Source organism: Heterodontus francisci, unplaced genomic scaffold (genome assembly GCF_036365525.1).
Source record: "Heterodontus francisci isolate sHetFra1 unplaced genomic scaffold, sHetFra1.hap1 HAP1_SCAFFOLD_236, whole genome shotgun sequence".
NCBI lineage: Eukaryota > Metazoa > Chordata > Chondrichthyes > Heterodontiformes > Heterodontidae > Heterodontus > Heterodontus francisci.
The window spans coordinates 2922355-2943526 of NW_027141158.1; the positions used below are offsets into that span (position 1 = coordinate 2922355).

The 21172-nt window shown below is 43.9% G+C and overlaps 1 protein-coding gene across 2 annotated transcripts; it reads left to right on the forward strand.

The window, feature by feature from the left end:
* The first annotated feature begins 1971 nt into the window (after positions 1–1971).
* Positions 1972–20033, forward strand: LOC137362338 (antigen WC1.1-like). Of its 2 annotated transcripts, XM_068026750.1 has the most exons (12): positions 1972–2054; positions 4890–5204; positions 6320–6637; positions 6721–6801; positions 6884–7201; positions 7351–7392; positions 7794–7904; positions 10868–10975; positions 15292–15402; positions 17162–17293; positions 18639–18795; positions 19449–20033. In XM_068026750.1, the coding sequence occupies exons 1-12, from the start codon at positions 2030–2032 to the stop codon at positions 19450–19452; spliced, it is 1722 nt and encodes a 573-aa protein (XP_067882851.1). In that variant the 5' UTR covers positions 1972–2029; the 3' UTR covers positions 19453–20033. The 2 variants fall into 2 exon arrangements, with proteins under 2 accessions (XP_067882851.1, XP_067882852.1); XM_068026751.1 differs by lacking the exon at positions 7794–7904.
* The last annotated feature ends 1139 nt before the right edge of the window (positions 20034–21172 follow it).

Consider the following 21172-nt stretch of genomic DNA (forward strand, 5'->3'; position numbering starts at 1 on the left):
ATTTAGCAGTTTTTTTAAAGAAAGGGGGAAACAAGGAAAGAATGAAAGGAACGCTCCGTGATGTGGTTAAAGACAGGAGAGATGAAATGGTAAAACGGACAATGCAGAACAAAAATATGTTGGAATGGGCCAAGTAAAAAGCACATTTCTAGAGGAGGTGCAAATTGGAAGGCAAATATCGTCCAATAAAGAAAAAAGGGGGAGGGAATCTGATCTGAAATTGCTGATCTCAGTGTTCATTCGAAAATGCTGTAAAGAGTCTAGTGGAAAGAGGAAGTGCTGTTTCTCAAACTTATGTTATCCTGCATTGGAACTGTCCAGGAGAAAGAGGGTGGAGAGGTCAGAGTGGGAGTACAGTATACAATGAAAATGACAGGCAACTGGAAGCTAAAGGTAAAGCTTGCAGACTAAACAAAGGTGTTCTGCAAAGTAATCACTCCACTGTGTTTGCTGTGCCAATGTAAAGGAGACGCATCATAATCAGTCAACACAGTAAATACAGTATACTAAAGAGAAAGCAGTACGAGCAAATCGTTGTTTAACTTGGAAGCAATGTTTGTCGACTTGGACGGTGAGAAATGTGGAGGTAACAAGGCAGTGGTTGCATCTTCTGCGCTTGCCTGGAAAGTTCCTGTGGGAATGGGTGCTGAGAATGATTGAAGAGTGCGAAGAGTGCATCAGGGTGTCACAGAGCGAATGGTCCCTTTGGAATGTTAAAAGTGGAGGGAAGGGGAAGATGTGCTTGGTAGTGGTATCACATTAAAGGTGGTGGAAATGGTGGAAGATCATCTGTTGAATATGGAAGCTGATTGAGTGGAAGATGAGGAGAAGCAGAATCCTATCATGGTTCTGCGAGGGGGGGAAAGGGTGAAAGCAGAGGTATGGGAAATGGAATGGGCGTGATGGGGCCCTGTCAACCATGGTGGGTGGATGAGGAGGTGAGGAGAGTCCTCGGATGTGGAAAAAGGAAGACATATCTGGAAGCACTGGTCTGATCGGTTGCATCACCAGACAGATACAATGCAGATGGAGAAAGTGGAAGAATGTGATAGAATCATTCTAGGAATCGTGGTTTGAGGAATCATAGACATGATAACTGTGAGAGTCACTGGGCTTACTCTTGATATTGGTTAATAGCCTATCCCCAGAATTAGAGACAGAGATGTTAAGGAAGTGAATGGAAGAGTTGAAGATGGACTATGTGAAAATGCGGGGGAGAAATTGGAAGAAAAGTTGATGACGCTTCAAGTACAGGGCGAGAGCAGGAAATATCAGTCCATGTGGACAGGAGGACAACCTTCAGTCCCTCGGGTCTGTCACCTATTGCATTAGTGACCACGAATCAAAAGTGCTTCATTGCCTGTGAGGCGACTTCAGATGTCATCGGAAGCATTGTGGCAACGTAAACTGGTCTGTTTCTCTCCATATGGGATGAAAGGAACTGTCATCTGTCAGGAGCCATTTAAAGCCCCTGCCCCACCCTTCAGTCTCATGACTGATCAACTGCCGGTATGTGCCGCGCTCACCTCCAGTTCATTTTACCCTTGGCCCCCAGTTTAAACAGCGGAAGCCACTCGGTATGTCTCCAAAATGTATTTACTGAGAAAAGGTGATGGTGAACGACATCTGCCGACAAGCCTTCTGAACAATGATGACAGAAATAGTAACCATCAAAATTAATAACTTTTCTAGTGGCAGTGAATTATGCTTCAATTTCACCATTGTGTTTCATATTGTAGATGAAAATTGGTCACTAAAGCTGACTAACGGGGGAAGCTGGTGTGATGGGCGAGTGGAGATTTACTACACCGGCAGCTGGACGAGATTGCAGGACAGACTCTGGACCCTGAATGATGCCAACGTTGTCTGCACACAGCTGGGCTGTGGTGAAGCGACAGCCACTTATAACTATCCAAAGGACGGAAAGGGTGAAGGACCCGTCTGGGTGAATGATGTCCAATGTGTCGGAAATGAATTGCAGCTCCAGAACTGCAGTTTGTTCACATTGAATTCGTCTCTCACTGACAGTATGGATATTGGGGTCCTGTGTTCAGGTAAACAAATTCTTCACTGCTTTTACAAAAACAAAGAAGTGAAATGTCTAATCTGCTGAGAAAAGTGATAATACAGGTTACTTGTTCCTGCGTGTCTCAAATCAGTAATTTCACTTGGGGGCAGGGAATGAGGATGGTGGGCGGTCGGGGAGCTGGGGATGGATGGGGGTGGTGTGCAGAGAGAGAGGACATGGACACAATTAAACAACAAGAACTTTTTTCTTACAGAACTTTCAATAAACACATACATCACAAAGAGTTTATCAGGAATGTAATCGACAGAAAACTGACACAGAGCCAGACAAAGAGATGCTCAAGTGGGTGACGACATTTTCAGTCAGATGGTTGGATTTGAAGAGGCGGAGACACAGAGATGTTTGGGGTGGAAATTCTCATCTGGGTGGTTAGATGGTTAAAGGCTAGACTGAAAGTTGTGGGGGATGGAAGTGGGAGATATACAAGAAGCTGGATTCAGAGAAATGTAGAGCTCTCGAAATGATTCAGGCTGGAGGAGGTTATACTAATGGCAGGGGGAGAGCATGAATGTGTCTGAACATGAAGATCATAATTGAAAACTCGAGGCATTGGTGGCAGGGAAACCAGTGAGTGCAGTAGCGCTCCTGAGAGAGGCTTCATGGAGGACAGGCGACAAAGGTTTGGATGAGCTGATGTTTCTGGAGGATGCAGGATGGGTGATCACCCGGGAGAACATTGAAAGATGCGGTTCTACAGACAACAAATCATGGGTGAGCATTTCAGCAGCAGATGGGCTGAGGCCGGAAGGGAGGTGAAGGGTGATAGAGGTTAAAGATAACGGCCTTGTGATAAATAGAATATGGAATTGGAATCTCATCTCTGGTGTCAAATCCGGCGCCGAGCTTGCAATCAGTTCTATTGTACAGTATATAAGTGGAGGTAGCTGTGTGGGAGTTGTTCTGGTGTAAGTTTCATTCGGCTGTGTGTAAAAGTAGACAGATGTTTTGGACTATATGCTTCAAAGTTCCATTGTGCAGCATGTCAATGCAGGCATGTGTTCTGGGGAAGTTGTATTGTGCAGAATGAAAGCCTCGACAGATGTTCTGGGGTTGTTCCAACGAGCATTTGTTTAAATATGACAGAGTGGATCCGACAACACATGAGATAGTTAATGATTCAGATTTGATACCGATTGGTTACAGTAAGTATTTTTTTCGGACACAGTGGAATTCAATACATTCCATCATTTCACGTCAGAAGTTTACAGAGCCGATTGGTTATTACACACTCAGTCACTGGACAGAGTAGAGTATGCATCTTGTTCTTTAGTTAGGTTGATGTCCAGCTCCACCCAACATTTATGTCCGCCTACAGAAGCCATGTGTCTTCTCCTTGTCTTCTGCTTCTCTATGTGATGGGTCACATCCTGATTCTTATTCCCCAAAGTGCCTGACGCAATTAGTCCAATCATTTTGGTCCAGTCCAGATTGAATACTGGTTTCCTGCTCAGCCAGGAGGTCTACACATCTGGAGTTCAATTGTCCAGTGACACTTCCTGATCCTGTCCAACATTTTGCAGAGAGATCCTGTTTTCTGCCTTCGTTGTTCCCTCCAACAGTCACATATTGATATAATTGGTAGTTTAGTTCATTGATATTTTACAGACAATAGCAATTGATAATGTGCCTCACAAGATTCGTCTGCTCATTGAACATAATAGCAGCAGTCTGTATGGACAGATAGGTCTGCATATTCTCTGTTCAGACGTGTGGTTTATCTCTAAAATTACTCAGATGTCTTCATTGTCAATGGCAGAGTCCCATCCTTACAAAAGTAAGTGATTCTGTTATGCAATTAATATTAAATTGATTTGTGATAATGTTCCAATCAACACAACCCTAGAACATAGTTCTGCACGAAGATACAGCATATTGCAAGGCTGATGTCTAAGGGTAGAACTTGTGAACGTTACATTCTCCAGTATGAAGTGGAAGAAATAAATAGAGTAGATTAAACAAATGCTGGCCTTGCCAGTGACACCCACAGCCCATGAAAGAATTAAAAAAACAGAAAGGCACGGTGACATCTGGCGAACTATCTGGTAATATAATCCTGAATGGATCAATCACATAAAGCATCATCGGGCCCTGCTCTTCTTCACTAAAACCACCCGTTAGACAAAGATCATGCAGGAAGGCAATGAAAACGTACAGCATATCTCCTCCATCATAAATCTTCCTCCTGAATCCCTCCCCTGCTTCGTCCACCCTCAACTCCAAAAATAAGTGAGAGGAGTTCGTGCACTTTTTTGGCACAAAGTTCAAAAACATCCATTCATTCGCCTCCACTACTTCTCTTTCTTCGCTAACCCACCAGGTCTAACTTCCTATCTGTTCCCCACCCCCACCCGCACCCCATACCATCACCCTGAATTCACATTTTTGTTCGCTTCCACAGAGATGAAGGAAAAAGGAGATAGCAGTAAATGTCTTATGAACATAACAAATAAGGGTAACATACATGGACAAGAAACTGATACAGTTACATAACATGAGTATAAATTAACTGTTAATCGTGTGAGTGATTGCCTGCGCAACACCGTAAACCGCATTCAAAACATAAAAGGGAAACGGGAGACTTGTCAAAGTCAGATGTCGTAGGATATCTGAAACATTTCTGTTCTTTACATTCTATGCAAGAAGTAAGTGTAAACATATATTCTGTTGTATTGTTTTATTTAACTGTCACATGCACATTTAACATGTTGTTTTTAATGCTGGTGATGGCACAATGAGTTGTAATGAGTGATGAGGTGAATGTGTATTGAAAGTATAACCCTCATGTACTGTTGTCCAACAGACCACGTGCAGTTAAGGCTGTCTGACGGTGGAAGCCCATGTACTGGCCGAGTGGAGATTTATTACAATGGGACCTGGGGCTCAGTTTGTGATGATTCCTGGGATCTGGCGGACGCTGACGTGGTTTGCAAACAGCTGGGTTGTGGAAAGGCATTGGACATGGCACTTCCTGCATCTTGTGGACCAGGCTCAGGGCCAGTTTGGTTGGATGAACTGAAGTGTTCCAGTAACGAATCATTTCTCTGGAAATGTCCCTCAGCATCGTGGGGTAACCACGACTGTTCTCATAAAGAAGATGTGAGGGTCATGTGTTCAGGTAACGGTGCTTCCAAATACGCATTTTCCGTAGTGTTGTGCACGTGGCTTCACAGGGAAGCTATTACATCAAATTACATAAAATGAACAGCACAGAATCTGGCCATTCGGCCTAATTGGTCAATGTGGTGCTGATGTTGCCCACGATTATCGCCCCACATTACTGCATCTAACCCTCTTTGCATATCCGCCTAGTTCTTTCTCCCTCATGTACTTATATAGCTTTACCTGAAAGGCATCCGTGCTGTTCACTTCAACAATTGCATGTGTTCAGAATTCAAAATTCAAACCACTCCCCAGGTAAAACAAAAACTCTCCTGAATTTCCTTTCAGATTTATTCATGATTATCCTATATTTATGATCAAAAGCTTCGGTCTCTGTCAGTTTATTAGTGATTAGTGTCTCTGTATCCCGAGATATCTACATCATTTTCACTCGTATTTTCCAAGCAAGTACATGTGGCATCTTTATTCTTCCTATCAAAACTCACCAACTTCGACTTATCTGTATTAAAACTCATTTGGCAATTGTATGCCCATTCTGCCCGTTTATTAACGTCTTCCATATTTTGTCCTTGGCTTTCTTAGTGTTAACTATATCCCCAAATTGCTGTCATCTTAAATTTTGAAATGATGTACCCCTTGTCTAAGTCCAAATCATTCATGTAAATGTTGAGCAGCAGTGACACCAGCCCTGTGTAACACAACTTCCCACCTTCCACCATTCTGGGTTACCATCTTTAACAATGACGGTTTGCTTTGTCGCCAGTTTTCTACCATTCTTCCACTGATCTCCTAACTCCACATGCTCTGACCCCAGTAATGATCCTACTATGTGGTACCTTGACAGAGGCCTTTGGAGAAAAACAAACATGCATATTGCATCGACTGAATTATCTTTCTGTAACTTATTCAATTAATTCAATAACGTTGTTTGTCTTCCTGTTGTGAAATCCGTGTTTATTATTCTTCATTACATTATGGGCTGTCAGTTTTTCTGAAATAATTACCGACAATCAGTGACCACAACCGGTGCAGCATGTGTTGAACTGTGCAATATGAACATATAGCAAGTTATCAATCTAAACATCTGGATATTTCTTGTGTCATTAACAGAGCACAAAGAGCTGCAGCTGCTGAATGGGAAACATCGCTGTGAGGGGAGAGTGGAAGTGTTCTACAATGGCACCTGGGGAACAGTGTGCTCGGATACACTTGATAGACCTGTTGCAGAATTGATCTGTAAACAATTACAGTGCGGTCCCCTCAGTTCTATCGATTATTACACTCAGTCATTCGGAGAAGGATCCGGAACCATTTGGCTCGATGGGATGAAGTGTATTTCACATGAATCGTTCCTTTGGCAGTGTCAAACAGAACCGTGGGGTAAACACAACTGTGAACACAGGGAGGATGCTGGTGTTGTTTGTTCAGGTAACAATACAAACCTCTCAATGTGCAAGTGTCATTTGAAACATCGGTGTCTGACACAGTCAGCATGTTTCTCTTCTCAACAGAAGCAAATGCAGCAAAGGAGCAGCTCCATAGATCAGAGGACTGCATTCGAGAATATGATTGTAAACGTGTGCTTTCACCAGGTGCTACTTCCTCTTTACTATACCAACAATTGTACTCCTGTCTTATACTACATCAATAATAATCATTGATTCTCTTTGACAGATTCGGGACAATGGTTGCGCCTGTTTGGAGGGAACACCAACTGCTCCGGGAGAGTGGAGATATTGTGCAATAACATCTGGGGCACGGTGTGTGATGACTCCTGGGATATGGCCGATGCCAATGTTGTCTGCAGGCAGCTGGGTTGTGGCCACGCTCTATTGGCCCCAGGAGGGGCTAATTTTTCCCAGGGTGACGGTGTTATCTGGCTGGATGAGGTGAAGTGCACCGGAAGCGAATCTTCTCTGGCCGACTGTCCTTCCTCATCGCCAGCTCAATCTGACTGTGATCACAAGGAAGATGCCAGTGTGATTTGTTCCGGTGAGGATGGCAGGGTTTGGAGAGTGGGGTTAAGGTTGTTTTGTTAAATTGACTCATGACTTCAGGAAATTAAGAACAGTATTTATCGTTTAAATGGAAAGTGCTGAAATTTCATCTTTCTGAACTTTTTTGTACAATATATTCCACAGGACTCGATGTGCCTCCAATTGTTTTCCCGTCCACATCTGCAGGTACTTATCATTATTACTATTCCAGCGAGTGTTAGGGTTTGTATTAGTTGAATTGGTATTGTTGTCATTTTCTGAAGATACTATGAGCACGTTCTCACTGAATGGATAATTCTTTGCCTCACCGGATATTTCAAATGGTCTGATTGAAATTCTGCTAATCCCAGTTTCTGACTGTACCTGAACTGCCCTGTACTCATCAGAAACATGGGGGTCCTGTCTCTGTAATTTAGACTGGCTCATACATTCCTCTGGTGCAATGTGCACCACTCATAATGGGGAATGTTCAGCCCAACTCATTGCCCGGAAGCAGTGGATATAATTATTAAATACTTCTTGTAAATATTTTATTGTGTGAGATGGACTGTGTCTGTGTTAAAACCTTCTGTATTATTGTCATTAAGAACAGGGATATAAAACTACTTCCATCCTAGTTGCGGGCTGCTTCGGAGTTCTGCTAATCTCTGTGTTGATCTCACTGATAGTGGTTGTACAGAAAAAGTCACTCAGAAGAGGTGAGGTCCATATCTTACCGCGGATCCAACACAAGATCCCAGATATTGTGTCATATCCTTGCAAAACTCTCGTTCATTGCAGCTTTCCATGGACTGCCAACTGGCCTTGTTAGAAATACATTGTACTCGTTTTTGCTGATTTTCTCCATTCAAAGTTCTCCGGAATTAATAGAATGTGACATTTGAAATGGAGAGTGATTTGAATTGTCCACATTCACTGTGAGAGTTCAGCACATAATTCATGAAAGTCTGGAAAATGTACTTATTGGAACAATGGATCCGGAAGTTCTCTTGACATTTTTGGGCTGTACATTCAGCTATTTATTTGACTGTTAATCTTCCTTCATCCATTGGGTATCAATTCCAGCCCTTCAGATTCTGGCTCTGGGCATCCAATCTCGAGCTGTCCAGCTGGCTCTGTCTGTTACTTTTACAAGTGATATTTGTATAGGACCTTATGCATTCACCAGCGGTGATTCCAGATTCCAAAACACCGCTTCCACTCATATTTCACCCATTCAACGAACTCCTGATTTACTATAACAAATGGGACTCTTAATAAATGACACTTTTCATAATAATATAGAGTTCTTCTAGAAATGGCTCGCTCTCTCTTATTAAGAAAGATTCTATATCTAGGACAGCATAGGCCTGTTGTCTCAAACAAGGACCCGATCAGAACAGGCTCATGTGACATGACAGTCCTAAAGCTGATAAGATCGAGCCTGGTAACCTCGCTAGACTGGAGGTATTTTACAAGCAGGAGAACGGGCCATAGAGTAGTCGAGTTATACAGCAGAGAAACGCGCCCTTCCGCCCATCGTGTCTGTGCCAGCCATCAAGCACCTATCTATTCTAATCCCATTACTCAGCCCTTGTCCCTTAGCCTTGGATGCCATGGCATTTCAAGTGCTCATCTAAATACCTTAAATGTTGTGAGGGTACTGCCTCTACCATCCCTTCTGGCAGTGTGTTCCAGACTCCAAACATCCTCTTTGTGAATATTTTCTTCCCCAATTCTCCTCTCAAACTCCTGCCCCTTACTTTAAATATATTCCCCCTGGTTACTGACCCCGCCGCTAACGGAGCACGTTTCTTCCTATCTATCATATCAATGCCCTTCATAAATTTGTATGCCTCAATCAGGTCCTCCCTCAGCCTTCTCTGCTCTCAAGAAAACAACCCTAGCCTATCCAGTCTCGCTTCATAATTGAAATACTCGAGCCCAGGTGAACCCCCTCAGCACTCTGTCCAGTGCACACACATCCTTCCGATGGAGTGGTGCCCAGAACTGTACATAGTACTCCAGTTGTGACTTAACTATCATTTTATACAGCTCCATCGTAACCTCCCTGCTCTTATATTCTATGCCTCGGCTCATAAATACAAGTATTGCATATGCCTTCCTAACCAACTTATCTCCCTGTTGTGCTGCCTTAACTGATCTATGGGCAAGTATGCCAAGGTCCCTCTGACCCTCTGTACTTCTTAGGGTCCTACAATCCATTCTATATTCCTTTGCCTTGTTAGTCCTCCCAAAATGTATCACCTCACACTTCTCAGGATTAAATTGCATTTGCTATTCCCCCTCCCATCTTGCCAGCCCATCTTTATCGTCCTGCAATCTAAAGCTTTCCTCCTCACTGTTTATGACATCAGTAATTTTCGTGTCATCTGCGGACTTACTAACATTACTCCTATATTCACATCTAAATCATTAATGTACATTCCAAACCGTAAGGGTCCCAGAACCGATTCCTGTAGTACACCACTGGTCACTGGCTTCCAATCGCAAAAACAACCATCGACAATCACCCTCTGCCTCCTGCACTAAGCCAACTTTGGATCCAATTTGCTAAATTGCCATGGATCCCATGGGCTCTTCCATTTAAAAAGGAAATAGTGAGATATCAGGGCCAACATGTTCCCGTAAAGTTGAAGGGTAGGAGCAACAAGTCCAGGGAACCCTGGATGTCAAGGGATATGGAGGATTAGATAAGGAATCACAAGGAGGTTTGTGACAGAATCAGAGTGCTGATAACAGCGGCTGCCCTTGAGGAGGATAGAAAGGAGAGGGGTACTTAAAAAATGACTTCGGAGAGCGAAGAGGGGACATGCACAAACACTGGTGAGCAAGATAAAGGAAACTCCCAAGGCGTTGTTTTAAGTATATTATGGGATAGAGGATAACCAGGGAAAGAGTGGGGCCGATTAGGGACCAAAGTAGCCATCAGTGTGTGGAGACAGAGGACATAGATTAAGTTTTTGATGATTACTTTTCATCTGTGTTCACCATGGAGACGGATGATGTCGGTGTAGAGACCAGGAAGGGGGATGGTGATATGCTTGAACAAATTAACGTTGAAAGTTAGGAAGTATTAGATGATTTAGTGGGCTTAAAATGGATAAATCCTCAGGCCCAGATGAGATGAGCCACAGGCTGTTATCTGAGACAAGGATGGAGATAGCAGGGGCTTTGACACATATTTTCAAATCCTGTCTGGTCACAGGAGATGTACCAGAGGACTGAGAACAGTGAATGTGGTACCATTATTCAATAGGGGTAGCAGGGCTAAACCAGGTAATTACAGGCTTTTGAATCTAACATCAGTGGTAGGGAAACTATTGGAAAAAAAATCCGAGGAACAAGATTAATCTCCACTTGGAGAGGCAGGCATTAATCGGGGGCAGTCAGCATGCCTTTGTCAGGGGGAGATCGTTTCTAACAAACTTTATTGAATTTGTCCCCAGTCTGCTGCAGGTAAATATATGAGTATGCAGAAAGATAGATACATAGACATATACGAAAATAAGCACAACAAAACTACTCCGCATTCACAACACCTGGCTTTGTCTCTTTACTATCACCATCTCTGTGATTTGGATGTGTTCGCAGATAATTTACTGTTAAACGCTCATGGGTTGTAACTAAACTTTAATCATTCCCACCTTCCATCTGACAGGTTCTATCACGAGTGGCAAGGGTTCACCGGCTGGTTTGTACCATGCAATTTATGAAGAGATTGAGAATATTCCACCTGGCAAGGATTCCTATCAGATCAGGCGTTCAGGTCTGTGTTTTATATTTCATACCGAATTTTCAGGAGGCAAATGTCACTTCCGCTTAAATACCTCATTTTAATGGTCAGTTTACTTACTGAACACTGTCAGAAATCCGTTCACTATCACCATGTGAAGGAGTCCTATCACAGTGCGAGTGTGTCTATATCTCTGTGATCAGTAAGATGAGCAATGGGTTTGGGAAGATTCCCACCCGTCACGACTGCTAAAAGAACGTGATTTCTGTTTCTTTGCAACTATCATGTCATTTTATTCCATTTAAACTGGACCATAAATAGTCACTGCTCTCAGAAGGAGACAGTCAGATTATCTCAGATATTATTTCCCTGGGTGACTGGATTAGAAATACGTTCCCATCAGGAACTTCTTACCCGAAATCGGTGGTTTCTACAAAAAGCTTATTCCAACACTTTGATGCTGAACTTTAAAATGAAATCTGCCAATTCCACTTCATGATAGTGGAGCAAAAACACTACCAAATCGATGAAAGCTTTGTCCTGCGATATATTTGGAGAGCGATTTAACCATTCAGATAAATGTCTGAGGTTACAACAAAACACACAAAGACGATTTCCCTGGCAGATAAGGTAAAGGCGAATCCTGAACGATTCTATAAGTATATTAAGAGGAAATGGGTAGCTAGGGAGAGATTAGATCCCTTTCAGGACCGGTGCGGTAATCTGTGTGTTGAGCCACGGGAAATGGGCGAGGTCTTAAAGGAATACTTTTCGTCTGTATTTACCGTGCAGAAGGTCACGGAAGCTAACGAGTTCAAGGGAAGGGACAGCGATCTCCTGACGTATAGCAACATTACAAGAGAGGAGGTGTTGGAGGTTTTGAAGCGCATTAAGGTGGATAAATCTCCAGGGCCTGACCAGGTGTATCCTGGGATCCTATGGGAGGCAAGAGAGGAATTTAGAATTTAGAACATTACAGCGCAGTACAGGCCCTTCGGCCCTCGATGTTGCGCCGACCTGTGAAACCATCTGACCTACACTATTCCATTTTCATCCATGTGTCGATCCAATGTCCACTTAAATGCCCTTAAAGTTGGCGAATCTACTACTGCTGCAGGCAGGGCGTTCCACGCCCTTACTACTCTCTGAGTAAAGAAACTACCTCTCACATCTGTCCGATATCTATCACCCCTCAACTTGAAGTTATGTCCCCTCGTGTTTGCCATCACCATCCGAGGAAAAAGACGCTCACTATCCACCCTATCTAACCCTCTGATTATCTTATATGTCTCTATTAAGTCACCTCTCCTCCTCCTTCTCTCCAACGAAAACAACCTCAAGTCCCTCAGCCTTTCCTCGTAAGACCTTCCCTCCATACCAGGCAACATCCTAGTAAATCTCCTCTGCACCCTTTCCATAGCTTCCACATCCTTCCTCTAATGCGGTGACCAGAACTGCACGCAATACTCCAGGTGCGGTCTCACCAGAGTTTTGTACAGCTGCAGCATGACCTCGTGGCTCCGAAACTCGACCCCCCCTACTAATAAAAGCTAACACACCATATGCCTTCTTAACAGCCCTATTAACCTGGTTAGCAACCTTCAGGGATTTATGCACCTGGACACCAAGATCTCTCTGTTCATCTACAGTACCAAGAATCCTCCCATTAGCCCAGTACTCTGCATTCCTGTTACTCCTTCCAAAGTGAATCACCTCACACTTTTCCGCATTAAACTCCATTTGCCATCTCTCAGCCCAGCTCTGCAGCCTATCTATGTCTCTCTGTACCCGACAACATCCTTCGGCACTATCCACAACTCCACCGACCTTAGTGTCATCTGCAAATTTACTAACCCACCCTTCTACACCCTCTTCCAGGTCAGGAGATTTCTGGGGCCTTGGCAGAGAGTTTTGCATCATCGTTAGCCACAGGTGAAGTACCGGAAGACTGGAGGATAGCTAATGTCGTGAATTTATTTAAGGAGGGAAGCAGGGATAAGCCAGCGAACTACAGGCTGGTGAGCCTTACATCATTGGTGGGGAAGTTATTCGCAGGGATTCTGAAAGACAGGATTTATATGCATCTGGAAATGCAAGATCTGATGAGGATAGTCAGCATGGCTTTGTGCGTGGGAAATCATGTCTGACGAATTTGATTGAGTATTTTGAGGAGGTGCCCAAAAGGATTAGCGAGGGTAGGGCGGTGGACGTTGTGTACATGGACTTTAGCAAGGCGTTTGACAAGACCCCGCATGGTAGGTTGTTCGGGAAGGTTCGAACACATGGGATCCAGGGTGAGGTAGCCAATTGGATACTAAATTGGCTGGCTGATAGGAGGCAGAGGGTAGTGGTGGAGGGTTGTTAAAGAACAAAAGAACAAAGATAATTACAGCACAGGAACAGGCCCTTCGTCCCGCCAAGCCTGCGACGTCCAGATCCTCTATCTAAACATGTCGCCTATTTTCTAAGGGTCTGTATCTCTTTGCTTCCTGCCCATTCATGTATCTGTCTAGATACATCGTAAAAGACGCTATCGTGCCCGCTTCCACCACCTCCGCTGGCAACGCGTTCCAGGCACCCACCACCCTCTGTGTAAAGAACTTTCCACGCATATCTCCCTTAAACCTTTCCCCTCTCACTTTGAACTCGTGACCCCGAGTAATTGAATCCCCCACTTTGGGAAAAAGCTACTTGCTATCCACCCTGTCTATACCTCTCATCATTTTGTACACCTCAATCAGGTCCCCCCTCAACCTCTGTCTTTCTAATGAAAACAAACCTAATCTACTTAACCTCTCTTCATTTCTAGCGCCGTCCATACCAAGCAACATCCTGGTGAACCACCTCTGTACCCTCTCCAAAGCATCTACATCCTTTTGGTAATGATAATGTTCTTCAGATTGGAGGCTGGTGATCAGTGGTGCGCCGCAGGGATCGGTGCTGAGCCCTCTGTTGTTTGTCATATATATTAATGACTTGGATGAGAAGTAGGGGACATGATTAGTAAGTTTGCAGATGACACCAAGATTGCAGGTATAGTGGACAGTGAAGAAGGTTGTCTAAGGTTACAACAGGATGCAGATCAACTGAAAAGTAGGCAAGGGATTGGAAAATGGAATTTAACGCAGGCAAGTGCGAAGTAATGCATTCTGGGATGTTAAACCAGGGCAGGACATATACAATGAATGGCAGGGCACTGGGGAGTGTTGCTGAGCAGAGAGACCATGGTGTGCAAGTACATTGCTCCCTGAAAGTGGCAACACTGGTAGACAGGGTGGGGAACAAGGCTTATGGCGTGCTTGCCTTCATTGGCTGAGGCAGTGAGTACAAGAGTTGGGACGTAATGTTACACTTGTACATACCATTGGTTAGGCTGCACTAGGTGTACGGTGTGCAATTCTTTTCGCTGCATGACAGGAAAGATGTGCTTAAGTTAGAGAGCGTGCAGAAAGGGTTCACCAGGATGTTACCTGGTTTGGAGGGCTTGATTTCTGAAGAGAGATTGGATAGGCTGGGTCTGTTTTCCCTGAAGCGAAGGAGGCTGAGAGGGGACATGATGGAGGTAAATACAATTATGAGAGGCATAGATAGGGTAGATAGCCAGAGTCTGTTTCCCATGGTAGGGGTGACTAAAACTAGAGGACATAACTTTAAGGTGAGAGGGAGGATGTTTAAAGGGGATCAAAGGGGTACATTTTTCACACGAAGAATAGTGGGTATCTGGAATGAGCTGCCAGAGGAGGTGGTGGAGGCACGAACAGTATCAACATTCAAGAGGCATCTGGAGAGGTACTTGAAAGAGCAAGGCATCGAGGGATATGGAACTAATGCAGGCAGGTGGTATTAGTATAGATAGGCATTATGGTCGGCATGACGCGGAGGGCCAAGGGACCTGTTTCTATGCTGTACGACTCGATGACTCGAAGATCAAATCCGTTATTAGCCTCCTTGCACTCTTTTCTGCCCCATTGTCCGGGGTGGGTTTCGGTTTTGGAACCAATGCGCCGTTTGAGATTCTGAAAGGGAAAGAGACAGGGACAGAGTGGAGGGATTCTGGGTGAAGAAACTGTGCTAACTGACTATGTTTTACACTATTGTCTCTGCTCTAATGTCTGAAATCTGACTCACCAGCTGTCCTGTGTATTGTTTTAACTGCTCACTATATGAGCCAACATTTATGGTCCATCTCCAGTTGCACTTGAACCACTGCAATCCCTGTGATGAATGTTTCACAATCGTGTCAGATACAAAGTCCCAGGACATTGTCACCAGATGATGACGGTATTATGCTATTTACTCGAACGTCCCAATCAATCTCTCCAATAACCATCCATGTTTGTGTTTAACAGTTTCTGATTCCATTGAGTCCCTCAATCAGATTGAATATTACACCAGTCACAGTTTGGGCGACACGGATCCTGGATCAGAAAATCCTGAAAGGAACTCATCCAGTCTTCAGGGTGGGTACAATTTCACTTGTCACCGTCACGTTTTTTAATCCATCACGCTGTCTGCTATCTAAAACTAACAACTAAATATAAAAGAACTTAATCACCGTAAAATGATGCTGCTGAAGATATGGAGCATTGCTGAGTGATTTTAGTTTAAAAAAATTGATAAATAATTTGGATTTCAACAAAATCATCCCGATTGCACCCAGTAGTATAATGGAATGAAATTTTCAGTTCATGATGTTTTCTGACACTGTTGTCTGGGCGGTGATGTGTGAAATGTGTGTGCATGTTGGATGGGTGATTCAATGGGATACATGTGACATTAAAACGGAGGGCAGAATTTTGTCACACAGTGACCACAGACAGCCGGGGGGGGCGGGGTTGGGGGAGGGAGGGAGGGGTGGGGGAAATACCACTGGATAGCGGTGCAAAGGAAGCTCGACATCTTCACACTGTTAGGTGATATTCCCAGAGTCGGCAGAGCTGGTGGGTGGAGGCTGCACTTTAAGGCGTTGGACTGGTAACTGAGCCTATAAAACAGGAAATTTATGGCAATTTTCCAAGCTATTCACAATTTAGAAAAGGATGTGCGAGAACAACAGTTTTCAGAGACTCGCCTTCTACCAGCAGGGGGAAGGTCAGAGGAAGGTCAGTTTTGGGTGTAAAAGCATTGTGGCACTGGAGGGAGGGCGAGATATACTGTGTCGCGGTATTGCCAATCTGGAGGATGGCCCATCTTGGCGATCAAAACATAAGTATTCAGGATGAGCGTCCTCTCTGACTTGGAACTTAGATACACCAAGTAAAAAGAATGGAGGCCTTGAGAAGTGAGTGCAGCAATTTACAATAGGTGTCAGCCACTCCGGTTTTGAGGCCTCCCATTGTGGAGGAGAATCAGAGATGGAGAGAGCTGCAGTCCCCGGGAGTTGGTCAGCAGCACCCAGACAGGGACAAGAATCGTGAGGCTGGAAGAGAGTGTGGATGAACAGGGTGCACAGTAGCACGCAAGCAGCTTCTGAGTGCAGAATACGCTACCCACCAGAGTGGGCTTACCATCATTGGCTCTGCTTCCTGCAAATTTCGGAGCAGCAGTGTCACTGAAGATCGTGCCTTTCCAGGGAGGCAGTTACTGATCTCTGCACTATGATTGAAGAGGATCTGAATCAATGAGTAGGGGCACCCCGTCTCCAATTTCATTTTCATATTTGTGTCACTTAAGGTTGTCAGCTTGATGTGAGGCACGGCACTCACCTTGCCACACTACATTAGGGCATTGATCCTATTCCTGCACTGAAGCCTCTTGCATGGGAGCACCTCACGGCTGCTCACATCCTCCTCAATCGCCTGCCATGCCCTCCGTGCCTGCCTAGCAGGCTTCCTCCACCCCTCCCAAAGGAAAAGTGCTTCGATCCTTGCACTTGTTGCCTGGTGGAGCACTTGAAGGGGGGCATGAGGAAACCTTGGAGCCACCCTCGCTCTGGCTGCTGCCATCTGCCAAACACTCCAGTTGTCAGTCCGCCCACCAGATGTCCTAGAGTGCTTCTGCCTTTCATCGATTGCGGGCTGCCTTTTAAATATAGCATGGGCCAAAGGAGACTCAACTACTGCGACATGACATGGTCCTACCATTCGCTAACCTCTAATCTCACTACAGCTGAAGATCACAATCTACCCTGCCAGCCCGGGTAGATTGACGTCTAATAATATCATTCTAAGTATTTCGTCTTACCATTTGATATCTGTGAGTATCATTATTTCCTGTCAGGTCTGGTTCCGGGTGATTATGATGATGTTCTGACTGGAGCCATTGAAACTCAGGATAGTCACTTGTTGCTGGACAGTGGTCCTGATGATCTCTTCACACTGACAAGTGCCGGCGGTGATCTCTCCACTCTCGGTGAGTTGAACTCTCACAGTCACCAGCTGTCTGTCACTACATTGAATTTCTTTCCAATTTGTGTTACCACAGACTGCTTGATTGAAATTCATGTTGAGATTAAAGGAAATTAGATTCATCAATGCCTGAATTATTTTAGAAAAAAGATCCTGATTATATTCGGTGTGTGATAGCTCTCTTATTAATACTTCCACTGGTAATCCTTCAAGTGCTCAATCTGAACATTCTGATTCAGTCTCAGCAGATCCATTTGATCAGCTGTCACCCAGTGGGCGTTGCTGAAACAACAGGGTGAATGGAGGTGGAAAACATTCAGAGGTCAACAAATTCCAGTCCCCTTTATAATATTGACACATAGATAGATGACCCGCACTGAACCCGCTTTCAGTCCAATCATTAATCCATAATCTTTCTCTCCACAGTATACAGCTCTCAGACCCACACTGAACCCACTTTCTGTCCAATCATTAATCCATAATCTTTCTCTCCACAGTATATAGCTCTCAGACCCACACTGAACCCGCTTTCAGTCCAATCATTAATCCATAATCTTTCTCTCCACAGTTTCCAGCTCTCAGACCCGCACTGAACCCACTTTCTGTCCAATCATTAATCCATAATCTTTCTCTCCACAGTAAATAGCTCTCTGACCCGCACTGAACCCGCTTTCAGTCCAATCATTAATCCATAATCTTTCTCTCCACAGTATATAGCTCTCAGACCCACACTGAACCCGCTTTCAGTCCAATCATTAACCCATAATCTTTCTCTCCACAGTATATAGCTCTCAGACCCACACTGAACCCGCTTTCTGTCCAATCATTAGTGCATAATCTTTCTCTCCACAGTATACAGCTCTCAGACCCGCACTGAACCCGCTTTCAGTCCAATCATTAGTGCATAATCTTTCTCTCCACAGTATACAGCTCACAGACCCACACTGAACCCGCTTTCAGTCCAATCATTAATCCATAATCTTTCTCTCCACAGTATATAGCTCTCAGACCCGCACTGATCCCGCTTTCAGTCCAATCATTAGTGCATAATCTTTCTCTCCACAGTATACAGCTCTCAGACCCACACTGAACCCACTTTCAGTCCAATCATTAATCCATAATCTTTCTCTCCACAGTATACAGCTCTCAGACCCACACTGAACCCGCTTTCAGTCCAATCATTAATCCATTATCTTTCTCTCCACAGTTTTCAGTTCTCAGACCCACAGTGAACCCGCTTTCAGTCCAATCATTAACCCATAATCTTTCTCTCCACAGTATAGAGCTCTCAGACCCACACTGAACCCGCTTTCTGTCCAATAATTAACACATAATCTTTCTCTCTACAGTATACAGCTCTCAGACCCGCACTGATCCGGCTTTGCTGCTTCCCTCTATTCCTGAAAACAATGATGATGCTCACTGTGAAACGTTTGCAACAGCAGACATTCCACCAACGATGGGCAGTGACTGTGTAATTCAACAACTTACATCTCCATCAACCCGGTAAGAGCAATGCTTTATTATTTGTTCCATATTTTCTTGTTTTATTTAGAGATACAGCGCTGAAACAGGCCCGTCTGCCCACCGAGTCTGTGCTGACCATCAACCACACATTTACACTAATCCTGCACTAATTCCATATTGCTACCACATCCCTACCTGTTGCTACATTTCCCTACCACCTGCCTATACTAGGGGCAATATGTAATGGCCAATGAACCTGTCAACCTGCAAGTCTTTGGCATGTGGGAGCAAACTGGAGCAGCCGGAGGAAACCCACGCAGACACAGGGAGAACTTACAAACTCCACACAGGCAGTACCCAGAATTAAACCCAAGTCGCTGGAGCTGTGAGGCTGCGGTGCTAACCACTGCGCCACAGTGCCACCCTAACACTGACACTGACACTGACACTGTGTCAGCACAGTGCTGACACTGTGCAGTCCCGGCTGTTTCCGATATTAATATGATAATTAATGGTGTTTCCAATGGTCAGTGATTCCAAAGTATCAGCGAGAACATTTTTTGTACTTACTAAAGAAATAGGAGGCTTATTGAAGTAGAAATATTCTGAGGAGATCTTATACTGTATTGATGTATTTGTTTGATGGCTAACATTGCTGTAACCCTCTCAAGTCGTTTATCTTATCCTTTCAGGTAAACACCAGCCTTAAATCCTGTATATGATTTCTGGAGGTGGGCACAGACTGGTGGAAAATATTCTGTGTTAAATTTGAGAGAATAGCATGAACTTTCCCAACAGTGTGAACATGATGAATGTGCTTTGCTTTACCATATAAACATCACTTTATTTTAATGAACCATCACTTTACTTTGTGATGAAATAACTAGATTTGGCTTTTCTCTATATTTTGCCTGAATGTGCGTGTTTTCTGTTTAATTAAAATATCAAAAAAAATTGATTACGGATCATTTCTCTGTCTTTACAAATACTGAGATATATTACTCTACATGTAATTACCAACACTGTCACAGAGATTAAAACCATTGCTTAATAATAAAAAGTTTGTACAAAGTTCGTTTTGTAACCGCTTAACTTTTCCACATCCTATTAAAGAAGGTTTGGAAGACGTCAGGCAATCAATAAACTGTCTGTCTCTTTAATCTGCATTTCTTGTAACTGCTTCCTCCACCGCCATCTACTCAATGTGGACAAATTACTGCAGTTTATCATGTAAGTGCTGGTGTACAATGGAAATAAATTGAAATAATAATAATAAAGCATGCATTCAACCTTTTAGTTGGAATTTGTGACTTTATCAATGTTAATGCCGATATTAATGTTCAAGCATTAAATGCACACCAATTCCTGGATACAATATATTGTTTTACTGCGCTACACTATCCCTGAGGATTCCAGAGTATGTCGGAAGAACAGGAGAATCTGATCATAAATTAATGTGTTTTTGCACTTTAATTCTAAATATTTCAATTATTCATCAGCAGAGCGCAATTGTTACTCAGTCGGGAGAACGACGACACCGTGCATTATTCTCCCACACATTGTGACTTTTTTTCCATTGCTGCACCTACTGAAACACCAGTATAGACCAGCAGAGGGCGACCATTATTAGAATTGAAAACAGATAATACCCGACAAACTGAGCAGGTCAGGAATCAACTGTGGAGACAGAAACAGAAGTAGCTTTGCACCTTAATGCCATTTCTTCAGAATTATATAATGGTAGAGATTAACTACTTTTAGTAAATGGCGAGCCAGGGAAAGGGGCATTCAAAGAGCAAAATAGTTAAGGTTTGTGTTGAGATGGAAGCAGGTGTGATTAAACGAATCCCGCCACCTTTACTGTCTCTGATCTATGTCCCTTTGATCTGCAACACTTCATTCTCTCAAATCTGACATTGTCATTAAACCTGCTGACAATGGAGTCGTTGTTGTTGTTTGCTGAAAAGAACCTTGGTTAGCCTGAACTCTCAATCTCTGACATATCTTCGGAGTTCCTCCTGGACCATAACCACACCAGCGAACACCAAGTCATCCATTCCCATACTATCATTGTACATGGAGACCGGACCTACGTGAGAAGGGCAGCGGCGGTGGGAGATAAAAAGCGGTAGCAGGGAGCCCCTTCTACCTCTCTCCACCTGTCAGAGCCGAGCTGTGGCATCTCAGGAAAACAGTTAGGTGATTGCTGGGTATCTCGTCCGTGTCTCTGTTGATTAGCCAAGTGGTTTAAATCAAGAGACGTTATTACAGATGAAGAGTACATTTAAGAAATTCACTTTTAAAATATTTAACATCCAAATTAATTAATTAAATAGAATACAAATGGCTGGGCAGGCAATGTGCTGCTGTTGCAGCTGTACTATGTGGGAACTAGTGGAAGCTGGTGCGATCCACG